The 16957-nt window shown below is 49.7% G+C and overlaps 1 protein-coding gene across 4 annotated transcripts in view; it reads right to left on the bottom strand.

The window, feature by feature from the left end:
* AXIN1 (axin 1) overlaps positions 1-16957 on the bottom strand; it is a 77507-nt gene that overhangs the window by 6442 nt on the left and 54108 nt on the right. For all 4 annotated transcript variants that reach the window (XM_032703916.1, XM_032703919.1, XM_032703918.1 and 1 more), the window contains exons 5-8: positions 10216-10353; positions 4767-5320; positions 2368-2544; positions 1479-1724 (exon numbers count right to left, since the gene is read on the bottom strand). In XM_032703916.1, the coding sequence (XP_032559807.1) occupies positions 1479-1724; positions 2368-2544; positions 4767-5320; positions 10216-10353 (1115 nt within the window). The remainder of the gene's footprint in view (positions 1-1478; positions 1725-2367; positions 2545-4766; positions 5321-10215; positions 10354-16957) is intronic.

The following is a 16957-nucleotide window of genomic DNA, read 5'->3' on the forward strand; positions in this document are numbered from 1 at the left end:
AACCAGAGCAGGAGCTCTCTAAAAAGCTGCCAGCTCAGGTGTGCTTCAGCTGGGGCACCCAATCCTGCCAAAATCCAGCAGAGAGATTTCAACATCCAGAAATCTTTGGCTCCCTGGGGACCACTGCATCCATTCTTGCTACTGGGCACAGACACATTTGCTATTCATGAGCAGTTCTCCACTGGTGGAGCCCACATGGTTCCCAACCATGTCTCCCTGGTATTCCACACACAGGGCAGGGCTGGGAGATCCCTGCATCACTGGGACAAGAGCCAGACTCATGGGGAGGCAGTGGAAGCAGAGCAGCCCAGCACTGGGACTGCTCAGACCGTCCTCCCGCTGGCCTGCACGGCATTTCCCACATGCCATGGGGTTCCTGTGAAAGCCACTCTTAAAATACACACCAAATTATTGTTAGAGTATTAATGGCATACACATATAGCCCAGGATGGCGTAGAGACATTTCTGGGGAAGGTGCATGAATTTAGTACAACTATAAATGACTCTACTAATAAACCCTATCCAATTACACCAGCTGAAAGGTAGATCACACAAACTTGGCTTAACCTGGCTTGGGAGAGCCCTCTAATTACCTGGCTTTCAATCAATGCTCTGACATGAATACACAGAAGTCTGCCATGTGGTCACTGCAAGCAAAACACTGGAGCCTGGCAATTAAGAGCTTCTTTTTTAAATTCCGTTTGTGTTTCTAAGAGTCAGACCGCAGAGTTTTCAGAGGACAGCTGTAAAGCTGTGAAAGGTTTCTAATGGACAAAGTGCTGTTAGCCGTTAACAGTAATTATCCAGCACTTCCAGAATGCTTTTCACTGGAGAGCTCCATGTGCCTCTTAAATAATGTTCCCTGACAGATAACACAGAGCAGGAGAATGAGCTCTGCAACAGGCAATAAGCTGAGTCACAGAAAGATGCAGTGACTTGGATATGGCCAGGCAGGAGGCAGAGCTGCTGCAGCAGGGCTACAGCACAGTGCTCTCTCCTCCAGAGCCACGAGCAGCCACTGCTGGAAGCTTGTGCAAGATGTAGATAAAGAGCAAACACATATATTTGTCTTCTGCACTTAATTCTGCTGCATCCTGATGAATCCTGCTCCTGCACCAGCCTCTGAAGTCATGGTGGGGGCGTGAACAAGCAGAGAGCCACTGAGTACCAGGGGAGAGAGCTCTGCCATGCCAGGCCCATTCCAGACACGCTCCCCCTGCCCAGCCCCTTCCCACCCTGCCAGGAGCATTTCCAGCCTCTCCCTCCACAATCCACAAGCCCAGGCCCTCAAGGTGGGTTTTTGCCATTTGCACCACTACATCAGAGGGACTGAGGCAGGTTTCTCTGACCTCTCTGCATGTGCCTCCACCCAGCTGGAGCTGGAGACTAGAGCAGAAGAGAAGGACATCCCTCAGCTGCCCACCTTCAGGGCAGTCTGTCCTGTCCCTCCCATGCACAGTCAGACCCTCTTGTCGTACCTTTGTTTAAGGGGGAGTTTTCCAGCCCTTTTTTCCTCTTCCTCCAACCTCCTGCGAGCTTCTTCCAGCTGGGTGAGAGGGTTGGGGGCCGGGTTGGGCGGCATGGTAGGATCTTGGATGAAGGGGTGAGAAGGCTGGACGACGTTCCGGAGCTGGGCACTGACCCACGGATGCACCGCGACGGGTCGCTCGATGGAGAGGGGCCGGACCATGTCATGGGACTGCTGCTTCTTAGCACCTGAAGAGCTGCACAAACACAAAGGTTTTACATGGACCACCAGGACACTCCAAACAGGGACACAGCCATTCCCAGATGGACCTGCTGCTGGACACAGCTGGGTCCAGCAACTGGGGACAACTCCTCACAGCACAACTGGGGAAGCTCCTCACAGCACAGCTTCTGAGGGAGAGGGGAGCAACATCAAAGTCTAGAGAAGATTTGAGGACAGAAAGTCCTGAGACATCAGGGTGAGCAGCCCAACCCTGACACAAACCTCACAGTTGTGTGTAAGGGCTCTCATCAATCCACAATACATAAAAATAAACCCAGCAAAAGGCAGTTCCACGGTTTGTGACATTCCCCCAGAAGATGCCCTGTGCTACCGTACACTGGTCAGCATCCCCAGGGAAGGAGGATCCTTCTCCAGCTCCAGGGGCAGAACTTGCTGCCTGACTTCCTGGTGGCCTGGCACTGCCCATGGCCCTGGCACTCAGCCCCAGCTGCCAGGAGTGCAACCTGCCCTGGCTTCTGCTGTCATCCTTCAGAGGCTCTAAACCCTTGGTGTTGTGGATTCTTGCCTTCCCAGGATGTGCAGGAGCAAGGCTGGCATGCCTTGTGCAGGGGATGCAATACAACAGCATGAAGACCCCTCTCTCTGCCAGCCCTTACCCATGGTTTGTTTTCTTATGCCTGCTGATCTCCTTCTCTCCTTCTATGATCCACTGAAGGATCTTCTGGTTTCTCTCCACGTCTTCAGGAGATCCTGGCATCTCATAGTTGGCACCATCACTTTTCCCTGAATCAGTCTTCTTAACATTCCTTTTGGAGAGCAGACTCGCTTTCCCACTGCAAGAACAAAGCTTGAGACATCAGTGCTTTGCCTGAGCCAAACCACCGTGGGCTGGGGCAGAGGATGGACATGTCTGTCTCCAGACACCTCCCACAGCCCCCTGCTCTACCAAGGCTCAAACCAACCACGCTGCAGTTTAGCCTAAGAGCAAGACTGGCTAGACCTGGGCACAGCAACTTCTCTGCCCAGTCACTTGGGGGATCTTCTCCTCTGGACAAACAAGCCACAAGAAGGGTTGTGTTAAACCCCCAGTTCTTTGCTCAGGGCAGGAGGTTCATCCTGCAATCTGTTAGCTGCCTCTCTATGCCTGAGCACTGCTTGAAACCTGGGTCCTTCCTATCGCCCCCCAGATTCACTGATACCCCAAACTCTGACTTGCCATGCACAGCATTTGCTCCTCACCCTGATCTGAACCGAGGCTTCTCATCGTGGTGGAAGATCACGTCCCAGCAGGGTGGGCTGCCTGCCATGGGCAAGCCCTGCCACCTCGCACACTGTAGCCAGAGGGATGCCAGGCAGCAGCCCACACTCTGACTACACCTTTGGCTGCAGCAAAGGCTCCTACAGGAACCCCGTGGCCCCTTGCCCACACATGCATGGCCATGTGCCCAGCTGAGCAGCCCCAGGCTCAGGAGGCTGTGCAGAATTCCCCCGTGCTGGCCTGGCACTGGCACAGCCTGCAATTTCATGGGACCCCCACTGTCCTAACCACCCACCCATAGGACCTCTCTCCTTCTGCACATATAAGAAAAATAACCTAACCACCAGAGAGGAGAAACAGGCCCTTACACAGCTTTGCTGATTTTTTTGGGAAAAAGCCTGGAGAGGGGTTGCTGCAGATCTAAAAAGGCAGGGCAAGCTGACATCATCTCTGCTTCTCCCCACACAAGGATTAGTGGGTATCAAATGAAACTCTGCAGCAGCAGGTTCAGCGCAAACCAAAAAAATAAGCCTTTTTCTGCAGGTTGTCATCAATCCACAGACACAATCGTGAGGGGCTGGGGGGACAGCAACCCAGATGGGTTCAACAAGGAGCCAGAGAAATCACAAGAGACTGCAGGCTGCCAAACAAGACCATTTGGATGCAAATCCTGGTCCTGTGAAGCTCCTAATCTAAGGACTGCCAGGAACTGGGAGTTTGTGCCAGAGGAAGGACAACTCTGAGTGCGTCCTATTACAATCCCATTAAATATATGCTGTAGTTGCTGCTAGGAGGAAGTCCTGTGCCTAGATGGGGCTTTGCTTTGGTCCAGCATGGCCATGTTCAACTCTGATGAAGCAACAACCCTTTCCCCACTGAAACAGGGCAGATTTAACTGCTTCTCCCTCCTGGAGAGCCTCTGCACTCTGCCTCCCTCCTGCCAGCCTGGAAAGCTGGTCCTGTCTGCTGCAGACCCAGCCTCCTGCCTTCATAACACCCCAAACCCATAGCTTTGGGGAGCCAAACACACTCAGGGTGAGCACAGCTTTCCCCTGTGGCTGCTCCATCCCCATCCCTCATCCCGGGCAGCCCCGAGCTTCACTCCCACCTTTGCAGTCATCCAGTAACAGGACCAGCAAAATCTGCTGCAGCAGAGGAGCTTTGCCCTCTCCCTGCAGCATGGAGGGGATGGAGGAATTCAAACAGTCAAGGGAAGATGGACAGCAGTCCATAAAGCAGCAAAATGGCTTTTCTGGGCAGAGGTTGCCCTACCCTGGAGAACATCCCCTTGGGACAGGCTGCCACGGCAGCACTGCAGCACCCAGTGCTTTGTTGGGAGGAGAAGGGGGCCCTTCTGGGGAAGGGGTTAGGCCTTGAAATAAGGAGGGGGGGTTGTCCTCTCATAAACACCTTAAGAAACCTGTTTCTGTCACCCAAACCTCGAGACACAGCCCTAACATGCAGCTCCCGGTCCATGGAGAAGCAGACCAGCACCTGCAATTTCTAAGCACCTCCACTGCTTTTAAGGACCAGAAAACCTACTTTATAACCAGGGCACTAAAAATCCTGGTTAGAAGGTGTCTTTCAGCACGAGATCACAGAGATAAAAAGGGGTCTCATAAGGGTTATCAGGGCATATACATTTCTGAAGGGTAGGAGCAGTGGAAGGCCCTCAAACCATGTCCCAGCATAAGGTTTCCCAAGAAAATGTGGTTCAAACACTGTTTCATCTACATGCTACAGCCTCCCTAGACAAGCCATGGCTTTGGGAATCCCGTTGGATGTTCCTTGACTCACCTGTAGCCTAAAGAGTCCATGGGGACAGGGGCCATGCCCAAGTTTTCACTGTAGTTTCTTGACTTTGTTGCATAGTTATGTGAATCTACATTCCAAGCAAAGCTGTTCTGCACTCGCTGCGTGGCCTCGGCCTCGATCTGCTCTTTTGGTTTCATCATGCTGTGGTGATGGATGTGGTGGTAGACATGTTTATGGTGGTACAAGTTAGCTGCATCCTGTTTCATTCCTGATTTTGTTGCGTGCTTGCCATGCCCTGGAGGAATTGTTCCCAGTGTCCCTGACACCTTTCCTAAGTGGCCGCTTTCGGGGGACCGTGGTTTAGGAGAGTGACGGCCGGGTCCTGGGGACTGGCAGCCTGGTGTTTTCATCACACGCTGTACGTGTTCATCCAGGATGCTTTCGGGGTTTTCCTCGTGGGCATCTCTCATCTGCATCCCAGCACAGCCCATCTCAGCGTAACGAGGAGCAAAGTGATGGAAGGCTTGGGCGGAAGGCATCTTGTGGCTAATGACCGAGGGACCAGAAGAGATATCTGCATCCTCACCCTCTTCCTCCTGCAAGAAACACAGGGACAATCAGAGAATGACAGCAGCGTGGTGGAAGGGGTCTCTAGTCCCACCTTCTACTCGGAGCAGGACTGCTGCCAACCCTCGGGTTAGGCCTGGTTTAATCCAGCCAGATCTTGAAAACCTTCAAGATGGAGATCCACCACCCCTCTGGAGACCTGTCCCAGACTGACAGAAAACTTCCAGTGCTCAAAGCCAAGCCTCTGCAGTCTGGCTGTCACTGAGCAGAGCAGCTCAGGTCTCTGTACCTGCCTTCTGAACCATCATTAGCAACATTCTTCACGCACTCCCCAAGGAGACTGAGGTGAGCTCTGACAGGCAGCCCACACATCACAACCAGGCATACAGACACAGCCTTCTGACCAGCCTAACAACTCAATCAGGCACAAGAGCAGGCAGAACCTTACTAAAAACCTCTTCAAGTCCCCTGAAGGTGGTTCTGTAACAACCAGCAGCAGAAACACAAGTTACTGCACTGCACTTGTGACTTCCCACGTGCCTTTGGTAAGGCACCGCTTCAAAGCACATCAGATAAACCCAGAGCTACAGGATATGTGGCAAATCAGTTCTGAGTCAGGTGAGACTGGGGGGGGTTCTCACCCAAATGACTATTTCACAAGGCAAAGCCAAGAGTGGGCTGCAACAGGAGGGGGCAAGTGAAGGTCGACAGCTGCATGAACGGTTTTGAAAATCAAACATTGATTTCTCCCGGGCATGCTAAGGCTGGAGTGAAACACTTCACGCAGATAAAGAAATGGGTTGGAAGTAACTGCTTGCTCTTGCAGCTCATGCTGGTCTAGGACACGCTGTTAGCGACTCTTAAGTCCTTGCCAGGAAGAATTAAACTCCTCCATGCTGACAGCCACAGTTTTGATGCTGACGAACTACTTTACGCTCCAACATAAACTCAGATATTTATGAAGTTTCTTTATTGGAAGTCAGGATTCCTATTTGTTTTAATTACATAAGCAGGATTCCAGCGAGCCCTTTAATCCTGCTCTCTTTTCCTCCTTTGGCACAGTAAAGAAGTCAGTTGCAGCACAGGGTATCTCTGCCCTGCCAGATAAATGCATCTGCTGGAAAACACTGACTCCCATCAGCTTTGCCTGTCAGATGCCATCATCCATCACTTGCTAACCAGCTTCAAAGTTTCAGCTGCCAACCACACAAGAAAGCAAATAACAGACTTCCTCCCAGTGTCACACCTGGGGGTTCAGACCTGGAGCAGGGACAATGCCAGGCTTTGAAAGTGCCAAAGGTGTGGGTGCTACAAGCCTGGGGTGTGACATGATGCTGGTGTCTGGAGGGGACACACCACCTTCTAACAGATCACTTTGAAGAACTTCAGAGGCCCCTTTCATCTACAGCCACTGCAGCCTGCCCTGGGCACTGAGCTCAGAACAAGAAATGAAGAAGCCTGTCCTGACTAAACCCCTGCCACTGGGGTGAGCATTTGTTAGCAGTTTATGATAACCCAAATATATGCTCAGCACTTGGGAGGCTTTTGGGGCTGGTACCTCTCAGGTTTTAAACACCAACTAACATTCCCTGAGGACCAGCAGCATGACCTTTCTGCTCAGAGCCAGAGCTCTGGTACTGCTGGCACACCAAAGCAGGGTGGCATGAGGGTGGTCCAGCCAAATGGGTGTCTGGAATTTGGGAAATCCTCTGGCTGCCTGGAACTGCATTCTCCATGTGGACTTTTGTGTCAAGACTGAGTTCAGGGTGGACTAAGGGGAGGAAAGGGATGCCTTGGCTCTCTCAGTTCACCTTCGCTCGGCTCACTTGTGTCACTGAGCAGATCTGGACCCCAAGCAGGACCACAGGCAGGAGCAGGTGGTGCTGGGGTGGGTGATGTGCAGGCAGGCCCTGGGGACCACCCCCAGCACTGGCCTCAGCCTCACATCAGGTAGGAGAGCCCCAACAGTGAGACAATGGCAGTAATGAAGGAGTTGGGGTGCCTATCCCGAGCTGTCATGTCTCCTTGAGCTGGGCAAAGGTTCCAGTCAAGGCCACAGGTATCAGTTGTGCTGAAATCTTTTCACCTGCTCGGTCTGCAGTGAAAAAACTACATGTGTGGTGTGGGCTCTGGAGCTGTGTTTTGGCATCTCACTGTAGTGAGCTGGGCAGAGCCTGGAACAGAGCTGGGCAAAGCTTGGAGGTGAGCTGGGCACAGCCTGGCAGTGAGCAGAGCCTCTGGGAGGGTGGGGAACCCCCGGTCCCATAACCACTAGATGGTGCTTTGTTGACATAATATTGCCAGAAAGCTCTTCCACCAGCTCCCAAGGCAGCAGCAGCCAGAGACGCAGCTCCAACTTTGCTGACTGTCTGCTGAGCTGTTTTTACTCTCCAGCAAGGCTGGGGGTGCCCTTCCCTTTGAATTAGGAGGCTGAGAGCTGCACTGATGAGCTATGGGCAAGCAATACCTCGCTGCAAACCTCCTCTGCCTTCTCCCAGTCCCACCCATTCCCAACCTGCTGCTGGCTGGGAAGGCAAAGCAGCTCTGCTAAGCACCAGTGCCTGTTCCATCATCATGCAAACCATTTCCCTCTCTAGCCAGGCAATGTTTTATATTCAAATAGTGAGAATCTAAGCAGTGGCTTTGCTTCCCCTGGCTTGTTTTCCATGTGCTCAGTTCAGACAGAGCATGATCTGATACTGATCTGTACATGATACTGCAGCTTCCCTGCATGGACTCGAGGCTGAAGTGCCTCAATAATATGGGAAAAAACAATATCCTCTAATTCTCTCTCACACTGCTCGGAGTAATTAATTAATTCAGAGTTTGTTTTTTTGGTAAAACAGAAATCTGTCAGTCTTTTCAGTAAAAGGCATTTGGTTTCAAATCAGATGCCTCCTCTCGATGTTACTGCATGATGTGGCTTTGAAAGGGAACCTGCAGGCAGCTCAGTATGAAGGAGAAAAATTCTTTCTTCCTAGCTTTTGCAAAATATTTCCAGCCTCTCTGCTAAGCTGATAACTACCTGGTGTGACTAACACTCATGGTTTTCCCTGTGCTGCTGTGCAGTGAGCCATGCAGACCCATGAAGAGGTTACCCTGTAGTCTGGTGTTCAGGTCACAGAAAAAAGCCCCGTGATCTATCAGGATTCCAGCTCTCCCTCTTGCTGATACCAGCAGCTCCTGCACCTTAAGTGCTGACCTAAAAAAGCTACAATTGCTTACTCTGGGTTTTTCCTGAATGGCTAATGCCAGATGCCAGCCAGTCAATGAAATACGTTCTGGAGACAGCAAAGAGGTTTAATATATAGCATTAGTGGGAGTCCTGGGCTTACAAATAGATTAAGTCACACGAAAATGTGTTTAAACAGACTTAAATATATTCTCTGGCACATAGGTATTTGCTGATTTTATGGTATTGCTACTGGCAGCTTCTTGAAGGAGGCAGAGGGCTGGAATATTGTAGTTCAGTACAGGTGGGGGCTGCAACAGAGCCACGGGACGAAGAGAAAGAGAGCTCTAGGACTTAGCAGAAAATGCTGCTGGTTACATTGGCTTTGTCTAGAAAGCAACAGTCACCAGACAGGACAACAGTGCAATTCCAGAAGAACAGGAATCTAATCACAAAACAGCACCTCTATGGCCTGTTCTTACTGGATGGGGAGCTTGTTGGATGGGGAGATGCCTGGAGCTGGAGGGGCCCTTACAGATCCTTCTGCCTTCCTCAGTTCTCTGCATTTGAAATGCAGATGGGATTTAAAGAGAACACCACAACCTACAGCTCTTTTCTGTTTAAAGAGCTACTAGATGAACATTTTAACATACTCCAGTGGGGCTGAAGGTTCTTTCCTGGAGTCCCAGGGGCTCAACTTCCCTGAAAGCACAGAGCCAACCAAGCCAGGCACCAACACCTCTGCTTTAAGGGAGAGCTGCAGGTTACTGAGCATAGAACCTTTGCCTCAGGGCCATGGCAGCTATTAACTGCAGAGACCCACAATTTCATCACACAGGGCTGCAGTTACACTGACACCAGTGACATTCAGTAACACCACAGTGTCCTCTGAAATCTCCTGTATCCCCAGCACAAGATGGAGTGTCTCAGAAGAAAAAATATGGTGTGAATACTGCTGAACAGGGGTCTCACACAGGTAATACCACATGACCAGCACCTCGCTCTTCACCTTTTGGAGCTTGTTGTGGAGCTTAAGGTCTTGCACACTTCCCATGGTTCACCTAACAAGTCCTCAGGCTCTGAAGGGCCCCAGCAGTAGCAGGGCTCACAGCATTCAGTGCCACTGGTTGGGTATCCCCAGCCACCCCTGTGCAGTCAATGGGTTTCTCTGCCCAGGAGACACATCTGATCATTTCCAAGTTTTCTAGGGATGTGTTAGACACTGAGAGGCAGAACCCTTTTGGTTGTGGTAGAAACAGCCTGACAGCAGACACAAACACCTCCAAACACAACATTCACCTGCCTTCTGGTTACCATTTGTGGAGGAAATAGGGATCACACAAGACCTCCCAGGGATCACACGAGACCTCCCAGGGAAAGGTGAACCCCTGTTACACAGTCCCCATCCTCGCATGGGAGGGACTGCTCACAAAGTCAGGAGAGTCAGGGTGCCAAAGAAGGTGATGGAGAGCATCCATAGCCCCTAACTTATGGCAGAAGTGGGCACTGCTGTGCCATGGCTGTATCTTACACGGGGAGGGAGCACTGGAGCTCACAGAGCCCTGCATGGATGGAGGGACAGCACCGTGAAAGCTCCTGGGGCAACAGGAGCCTCCAAGAGCCCCGTGCAAGTGCTGACCATGGCAGTGGAGCAGGGAACTGGTCACTCAAGTTGCTTCCACAGCAGCTGAAAGCTCCCTGTGGTACAAAGTAGCCTCCCAGGCTGGCAGAGGAGGCAGGAAGGTTACTGACCGCTCGAACGCGTTTCAGGCGCTCCTCTAATTTCTCCTCCGCTTCACGTTCCTTCTGTACTTCCTCCAGACGATTGATCAGTTCTGCAGCAAACTTCTCTGGTTCCACGTGGATATCCTTTGGCATTCGGTACGTACGCTGCAGGGAGAGTACACCAGGGGTTAGCACAAGATGCCTGAAAAATCACACGTTTATTTGGAAGGCTTTGATAACTGGAAATGCCGGTCGTTCCGGTGGGGAGCAGAGGGAGGACAGGCTGGCAGGCACCGAGGTGCAGCCCAGGACCTGGGGGCTGGAAGCTGAGCCACCTCCACGAACTCCCTGGCTGGCACCAGCTCCACACACCTCCCCACGTAAGGGAAAGGTTTTCTGGAGCCACAATTCAACAAGTTTTTTTGGCACCAAATTCCACTTAGGGATCGATGTGCTTGGTTTTCTCCCAATGCACACAGGGTCAACAGGAATATCCTGGTCTCAAAGGGTGGGAAAAAGATGTACAGACCTCTCAACCACTCAAAAATCCTGTTCACAGCAGTTATGCTTTCACTTGGATAGAAAGGAGGACTCTGGTGCACACTTACTCAGCTTATCCCAGGAGGATCAGTGTATGCCAGTCAACCTCTGCCAAACAGCCCCTATTCCCACAAAGCATCCTCTCCTCCTGCAGGATCCTGCAGGATTGCATCTCAGCTCTTCAGAGCCATGCAACGATTCCCTGCTGGCTTTATCAATACAGCACCATTACAAGCACAGATGCCATTTTACTGCTTGCTCTGGGTGAATAAATGAATATTTATGGCAGTTCAAGGGCATTTTCAATTCCTTATGCTGAGTTACTTCGTCCCGAAATTCCTGAGCTCTGGGATAAGAAGTTTGTGAAGTATGAAGCTATCAGCTGCTGTATTTCCCCCCTCGTTTTCATCCCTTCTGCACTATTTTGTTAAAATATTAGAAACAATGAAATGACACAGCAGAGATAAAAATTTAATTTGGAGGAAAAATAGTTGGAAAATTCAGCAGCACAAAACCCTGCATTCAAATGTTTCAATACCAACATGAGAGAAATATACACTCTATAGGACCAGAGATAAAACTAAACGTGAAGACATAATTCACAGCAAAAGAACAAATGCAGTATCAGAAGCAGACATGGAGCTTGAAAACTTTAAAGGAGGATGAGAGACCACCTGAATTTATCCCAGACCAGCCAAAAGATCAAAGCAAAAGACTAAAATACTGCTTTGCCTCAAAACCTGACAGAAGTATGCAAATCTTCTTGGTTTTGCTGTCTCTGCCAGCGGCTGAGTGGAAGGCAGGGAAGAAAACCAGCAGCAGTAAGTACCCACTGATGGCACCAAGGAGCTGAAGGCATCTTTCATGACACCACAGCTGGGTTGCAGAGGTCCCAATTAAAGCACTGCTTGTTTTGTTTGCCAAGAGGAATTGGTCTTCCTGACCCTGCCCAGCAAATCTCAATCCCAGTGAACCATCCGAGCTGGGAGCAGCCTCCACCAGCCATCCCTTCATCCATGTATGGAGCCACTGGAGAGGGCACAGCATGTGTGAGCTACCAGGTGCTCCCACTCCAGGATGACATCTTTGCTGCCACCAGGACCTCCAGTCCTGCAAATCAAATAAAAAAAAAAACCCCAAAATCGCAGATAAAGATTTTCACCAACAAAAATGTTCAGCCTTGAAATGCTGGCACAGGGGCTAAAGCAGCACGCTTCATCTTTGTGTTGTCCAGAAATGGGCCCCAGATATGGCCCAGCACGGGGGAAGATGTGGCAGAGCTGGTTCCTGCTCTGTTACTCCCTGAGGAGCTTCCAGGATCCAAGTGATGTGTCTCTGTTCCCCGGCACAGCCCAGGGGAGCGCTAAGGGATTTGCTTTCTTCAGAAACCCCAAACCCATGACCACCTCCATCCACCTTGTGAGGCTGCACCAGCAGTTCCCAAGGAGGGAAATCCCTCTCTTGCCTGACAAGTCACAGCCTGTGGGGTGACGTGCTCCTTCCCTCCTGCCACCTCAGACATGCCAACTCTCCCTGCGGTTGTTTATACGACAGCAGCACCAAGCCCTGCTCCGTTAGACACTTAATGAGCCTAATGAGAGGTAGCTTGGAGCTCAGCAGTTACAGTCTCAGGTCTCCCTGTTGCAGCTACCACAGAGAGACACAACTGGGAAAGGATTCCTCTTTAATTTCATTGCCCCTGATGCAATGCAGCATCCCAAACCAGAGTCTCTCCTGAGCCTCCGGCAAGAGTGGGTGCAAAGGCTGTTTGGAAACCTGAGTATGCAAGTCCTGTCACAGGAGGATGCTTCCCTGCAGGCCCAGCAATGCTTAAGGACCACAGCTCTGTCTCTGATGAGGATCTGAAGACATCTGGAATCACTGTTGTATCCAGGGAACTCAAAGTCTGGAGATGACTGAAGCTCAACTACAGAAATTACAATAATCGAACCCAAGAATCTTTAGGATGAACTAATTTCCCTCTGTCTTCAAAAAAGCTGCAGCACCTGCAAAACCCACTGCCCTGTCCTTGGAGCTTCCCACTCAGCACAACAGCTTGCAGAGGGCCTCAGCAGCCTGTTGGAGGGTGCAAATGCAGCCCCCTCTGTGCAGCCATCTCTGCGAGGGTCTCATCCAAGTTCAGTGCAGCTGGAATGAACCTCACTTCACCCCCGAGATACCAGTTGTATGTGCCCTACATTGTCCTGGTGGGTACCCTTAAGGGTGGCTCAGAGAGCTGGGAAGCAGGAAGCTCTAAGGATGAGCCACACAGACTTCCCCAAAACTAACAGTATTGCAGAATAATGGATGCAAATTCCCTGCGCTGAAACAATACAGAAAATTGCTGAGTGCTCTCTCTGTCTCCCTGGACAGCAAATATGGATTGCACTGACCTGGTTCAAAAAGACAACAAAGTGCTTGAAACTTTTATCAAATGACAGGCCTGACTTCAGAAGGGAGACATGGGAGACACGCTCCATCAACAACCAGCCAGGCTGAGCATGTGCCCAGAGCAGGATCTTCCAGGGCTTCAGGATTTTGAACCTGCCTCCAGATTCCCATGGGCATACAGAGTCCTGCCAAGGGAGTCGTAAATAGGCTGTTTATTCTTCTGAAATCAGAAGGGCTCCAAATGCTTTTGTTCCAAGTCAAGGATGCAGCAAGGCTTGGGAGGATCAAGCCCTCCAGTCTGCACCAGAATGAGATCTCTGGACATTCTGAATCAACAATTCAGAAAGGAAATACTCAGTTTTAAAGAAGTGCTTATTTACAGCTGTTTCCCCTATTGTTTTATTTAATGACCTACCCACTTCTATTTAATGCCACTGTCCAGAACCAAAACACACTGAGATGGGGAGGCTGCAGAGGACAACAGATGGGAGGCTGAATGTCAAATGGACTGCCAAAAAAACCAAATTGCTTGAACTGGTCTGGATGGAGCAACCTTTCCTTGTGACAGATCTGAAGAAGGAGTTCTTGGGGTACCTATCACCAGAACAACGTCCTTGACACATGAAGTGCCTGAAGCTCTCTCTGGTACCTTAGGGAAGAAGTAGCCTGTTAAGAACATGTGAGAGACCCCAGGCCTCCAGTAGTTCCACTTAGCTCTCACATTTTCTCCTTCTTTTCTTGGAGCTGATGGAGTGGGAATTGCATGGATTTTGCTCCATGAGGTAGGTGCAGGTCTGGGTTTTGATGGATTTCACCCTCCCTGAGAAACTGAGGTTTGAGGACCAAGTTGCACATCAGAACACACCGGTATCCCAAATGTGTGGCTCTGCCATGATCTCTATGTGAAAAGGCTGAAAGGGAAGAATCTCACTGTGGTTTGCAGGTTCCCTTCGGGAAGAGTCAACCTCAACTGCTCTGAGATAGAACAGGCAGACTTCCAAAATTATATTGGGTAGAGGTCCCTCACCACCCCCAGGATCCACGGATTGGGCTGAACCATTTCTTACAGATCTGAACAGGCCAAGGAATTCTGTGCTGGTAAATCTCCCTCTTCTACAGGAGGTTTGATACCTCCATGATGCCTGAGGGGCTGATGTTAGATCACAAGTCAGTCTTGGAAATGAAAAGACAGCAGGGTAAAGAAGACACAAGCAAAGAACTTCTGAACCTCCTTATCTCTTAGATTGATACATTCCTCTGTGACGTAAGTTTTTAAGGGATAAATGGTGTTCCCATACCAGAAACACTTGTGGTAGAGCTCATGGTTACCCAGATTTCAGCATCCACTTTAGCAGCATTCAGGGATTAGCAAGGAGTCCCACTGCTGCAAGGCATTTGAGGGAAATGGCATGAAACAGCCAGTGAGAATTCCAAGCAGGTTCCCAACTCGCAGGAGCAGAAATCTCATTTAGCTGTAGTTATCCAGGCAGCACGAGACCAGGCTCCTCCTGTGTGCTCCCCACTTGTGCAGCACAGCAGAGTGGTCACTCACAACCTTCTCAAGAACACCACAGAAGCCACCTTGCAGGACCCTTGATTGTGGGGCAGGACAGAAGAGCTCCCGCCCGATGATCAAGCTACAGCAATAGCATCACAAAATGGCTTCTTCTTGCAGTCAAACCAACCAAATCCTAAGTCTTAATGCTTGAGGATGGATTTTCTGAGTTTGCTGTTGAAAAGGAGGATCTCCCATCCTCTCCTGGGAATGGATGAATGCCAGAGCCGGGGTAAATACAGGGTATTTACAGGTACAGCCCTGCATTCTCTGGGCTTTCTCCCTTCCTTTGAGAATTTGCTTGCTCTTTCCTTCCTTGGTGCTCCAAGACTCTGCTTAAATCCAAGAGATGGAAAACCACATGAAAGCAACACTCACTCACTGCGTAATGGGTTCCTGCCAGAGGCACAAAACAGGCACCCACTGCATTCCTGGGCAGAGTGCCACTTCACAGAACACAACTTTTCCAAACTTAGAGCACTGGTGAGTTGGTAAGTGTGGAAGATGTGAGCTGCTAAGTGTGGAAGATGCAGATCACAGCCATCCACACAACTCCTGCTGCAGAGCAGGGCATCCTACATACCCAGCACATGCTGTCGTTACTTGGAGGCAGCACGGCTGCTGGAACTGGTGAGCAGTCTCCTATGAACATGTAATCACTGCAGTTTATAGCTGCTGGACCTCACTACAAGGGCTGCTATTAAAAGCAAGAGAAGTCCTTTCAGAATTTTGCATAATAGCCCCGTAACTCATTTGTCAGGGAACAGTAAGGTCTGTAAGGACTCCTGAAATGACTTTCGGAAGTAGGAGGTTCTCTATTATCAGTAGGAAAACATGCCGTGCATTCTGCAGGCACTATCAGCATGGACTCTGGCTACACTGGGTAGATATGAGTCCATAAAGACCTTCACTCAAAGGTTGTGATTTCGTCACTGCCACACGTTAAAAAGCAGTTAAGCCCTGGGTCCAGCCTGCTTTAGCCACGGGCTGTGAGACAGCCCAACCACCGGCTTCGGAAAGCAACACTTGAAGGAACATTTGCATGGCTCCTTCCTAATTGGGGCCCTTTAATTCAATCAGCGTGTAGTTAGAGGTGAATTTTAAAGAGTAACTTTATAACATTTCACACTGGTGTTGTCAAAACACATTGTCTAATTACCTTCTCCTTTCTTGGCTGATTGATAAGCAAGGGCAGAGCAGTGCCTCTCTGAAGTCGATGCCAATTCTGTGTCAGTAATTGGCTGGCAGGAGGTGCCAGAGTGTCTGAAGTAAACTTTTATTCCCTGGAGAAAGACTAGAACTAACTCGACTTCTCAGTCCTCTGCTCCCATATAAATATGTGTCAAGATGCCTTTTTCCCTGGGACTTAAAATTACAGTGCAGAACCTAATGGGAACAGTGGATGTTTCACAGAAAAATCCTTGTTGAAGCATCTGTGTGTAGTTTAGGAAGAATATGTAATTCTAAAAGACTGTGTAGGTAAATAGGATAATATGAAAATTTATAAGCAGCAGGTGGCCAATTTAAACCTTGTTTCCCCCCCCTCCCTTTTTAAACTGGTTTCCAAAAAGGTCGATAAAATTTAATGCTAACTAAAACTAATTAGCCTGCAAGGAACTGCTGCTGGAATGACACTTATTCAGTTCAACAAAAGAAATGTTTGGCAGATGGAAGTTCGTTAAAGCAGAGCTCACTATACATATTTAATGCTCCAAACTCTGAGTTTATAACCTGCAGTTCATCGAGGCATTCCCAGTGCACACCATCAACAGAAAGCCACTATTATTTTTATCCAAAAGGTAAAGCCACTGACAAGCTTTGAAGTCGGAGAATATTCACTCAGTAGTTCCCACTGTTGGGGAACAGCAACAACAATAACAACAAAAAATAAAGGCCAAGCTTTCAAACTTCAACTCTAACAAAGCCATGCTTACAGTAAAAATGGCATCAAGTGAAATAAAAAGGCACCCAGCCAGCCTTTTCAACAGCAACCACACTGTGAAAGCAACTGTGTGAAAAGAGAGGTGACTGAGCAAGGATGGCTACGAGCGTCCACAGCCAGGGCTTTTATTGTCAACCCAGTGATCAAAGCACAGGAGACCCTCTTAAATCTAAGGAAAATAATCTAATTTAAAAGGCAAAACAAAGAGTGGTGGTTTTGGTGTGGTGTTTTTTTTTTTTTAAATCAGATTAAAACAAGGGTGTATTTCTGCTGGTATTGTGCTGCTTTGAGCAGGCAGGATGAGAACAGCTGCGTCAAGTTTGAAGGCACTTCTGGAAAAA

The sequence above is a fragment of the Chiroxiphia lanceolata genome, chromosome 16 (assembly GCF_009829145.1).
Source record: "Chiroxiphia lanceolata isolate bChiLan1 chromosome 16, bChiLan1.pri, whole genome shotgun sequence".
Taxonomy (NCBI): domain Eukaryota; kingdom Metazoa; phylum Chordata; class Aves; order Passeriformes; family Pipridae; genus Chiroxiphia; species Chiroxiphia lanceolata.